This window comes from Microtus ochrogaster, chromosome 1 (assembly GCF_000317375.1).
Source record: "Microtus ochrogaster isolate Prairie Vole_2 chromosome 1, MicOch1.0, whole genome shotgun sequence".
NCBI classification, from domain to species: Eukaryota; Metazoa; Chordata; class Mammalia; order Rodentia; family Cricetidae; genus Microtus; species Microtus ochrogaster.
The window spans coordinates 125,894,949-125,897,388 of record NC_022009.1 but is presented as its reverse complement, the minus strand read 5'-3'; the positions used below and the strand labels follow the sequence as shown (position 1 = coordinate 125,897,388).

Sequence of the window (2,440 nt, the reverse complement as noted above, 5' to 3'; positions counted from 1 at the left end):
CTGATCTGGAACTCAATATACACTCCAGGCTGTCCTCCAACTTGCTATCCTCCTGCCTCCAGAGCTCTGGGATTGCAGGCATGCGTGACCACCCCTGGCTAAGCCTCTATCTTCATGCATGTTCACAGAACAACCATACCCGAGACTAATCAGAAGCCAACATCAACATGCAGGATGTGAGCAGCATGCCCGGGGTTATGCCTATTTAATTATACTAAAGCTTTGAAGTCGACCATACCATTATTCCCATTTTACACACGAGGGAACGGAAGGCCAGAGAGGTCGGAAGGCTAAGTACTGTTCAAACCACCACCTGAACGTGGATGTGCTTGCTGTCTCCGATTCAAAGCCTGTGCTCCGGGGAAGAAACACACTCTCAGGTTAGAACACGAGACGGCTCACTGGGCACCCTCAGGGCGACGGAAACCACAGGAAACCTGACGTGGGCGCCACTGGGGGCATGCGCGCGGCGGTCCAGGGTGCAGTCTCCCAGCCAGCCCGCCGCCCGCCGCGCGGCCTCCCGACACACGAGGGCGCTGTCGCAGCACGGCGGGCGCTAGCCGCCGGGCAGTGTCGCGAGATTGGGGAAAGCCGGAAGAGCGACAGAACCAGGGTCACGTAGCCGGCACTTCCCCCGCCCCGCTCGCGTAAGTTCTCGCGCGAGTTCTACTTCCGCCCTTTTGGCTCCCTGAGCAGCACCATGGCGGTCGGCAAGAACAAGCGGCTGACGAAAGGCGGCAAGAAGGGAGCCAAGAAGAAAGTGTAAGTGGCGGATTCTGCGGACGCCCGGTGCGCAGGACCCGCGGGAGTCGGCGGGCAGCTTCTAGGCTGCAGCGTGGGGCGGATGGTGAGGATGCGGGGCGGATTCGGCGGCCGGTGCGATCCGGGCGTCCGCCTCTCCCCGACCCGGCCGGGTGCCGAGCGCCGCGTGCGAGCCGCGTGCGAGCCGGGCTTACGTCGCGAGTGGCGGCTTTGGGGTTGCGTGACGGCCGCGCCACTTTTTGTACCTTTCCCGCATCTCGAAGTTCGGCGGTCACTGGTTGTCGGCTCGGGCCCCCACGTCACTCCCGTGCTGGGGCCCCGTGGACCCCGGGAGCTCCTGACACTTGCAGACCCCTTCGTCCTGTTAAGAACTAGTTCTTGTCCCAGACCTTCGGGTTCAGGGATGCTTGTCTGGCTGCGTGTGTGTGGGAGCAGTGGAGTCCAAACTTACCGGTTCTTCCCGGTTGACAGACGCTCACCCCACGGTATTAGACACGAGCCAGTTTAAAGTTTTGGGACATTATGTCAGCGGAAGTATTAAGGAGAAGGAAGGTTTGAAAGTTGGCAGTAGTAATGTTAAATATTTAACAAGCTCAGCCTGTTTTCCTCAAACCCAGGGTTGATCCATTTTCGAAGAAAGATTGGTATGATGTGAAAGCCCCGGCCATGTTCAATATTAGAAACATTGGGAAGACACTAGTCACGAGGACTCAAGGAACCAGTGAGTACTGTGTACTTTTTTGCTGTGTCCATATGCTGTTGCGTGGGTATTCTAACAGACATCTGGGTCTGTTTGTAATGGGGGACTTGATGGATAAATCAGCCCGGGGGTTGCTGGCCTGGCGTTTGGGGTGCTTGTTTTTCATACATATGTAGCAGGAAGAAGGGTCTTTCAGAATTAACCAAAAAAATGTTTGACTGGGTATTGCCAGTAAGTCATCCGTGCCTAGGTGGATTTTGTAACACGTTAACAGGATCTTGGGTTCTTTTGTAGAAATTGCATCCGATGGCCTCAAGGGTCGCGTGTTTGAAGTGAGCCTTGCTGATCTCCAAAACGATGAAGTTGCATTTAGAAAATTCAAGCTAATTACTGAGGATGTTCAGGGCAAAAACTGTCTGACTAACTTCCACGGCATGGATCTTACCCGGGACAAAATGTGTTCCATGGTCAAAAAGTGGCAGGTGAGAAATCCCTCCCCCAACTGCATTTGAGCATGTATGTAGTGCTGTGGTGTGCACGTGCAGGGGTGTCATGGTGTGGTGATTTGAACATCAGACCTTTGCTTTCTTGGTATTAAGCACCAGCCTGAAGTTGGGTCCTCCTGAGTTCGTATGTCAGCCATGGCATTTTTTTTTCACGTAAAGAATGAGCAAGTTTTTTCCCCACTGTCATTTATATATTGTTGAGCTAGCTACTAGAGATAAAACTGCAAGGAGAGCCTGATCAAATATTGTCTTTTACCCACTTACCTGAATTCTACCTTCTGAACTCCCTTTCCCCCATGAATGATGGAAATTTTTAAATTGTGGTCAAGCTGCTTTTTATTCTTGGGTGTTAGAGGTAGCACCCATTACTTTCCACATAGGCAGTTACTCTATATTGAGCTACAGCCCCTGGCCAAGTATTTACTGGTTAAAGGGCACATAGGCAGAAGTAGTTTAGAGGCTGTTTTTTTTG

At 52.7% G+C, this 2,440-nt stretch overlaps 1 protein-coding gene across 1 annotated transcript in view; it reads left to right on the top strand.

Moving 5' to 3' along the window:
• The first annotated feature begins 608 nt into the window (after positions 1-608).
• Positions 609-2,440, top strand: part of Rps3a (ribosomal protein S3A) — a 5,053-nt gene continuing 3,221 nt past the window's right edge. Inside the window, exons 1-3 of the mRNA XM_005344169.2 lie at positions 609-762; positions 1,380-1,483; positions 1,757-1,944. Of these exons, the coding sequence (XP_005344226.1) occupies positions 701-762; positions 1,380-1,483; positions 1,757-1,944 (354 nt within the window). The 5' untranslated portion in view covers positions 609-700. The remainder of the gene's footprint in view (positions 763-1,379; positions 1,484-1,756; positions 1,945-2,440) is intronic.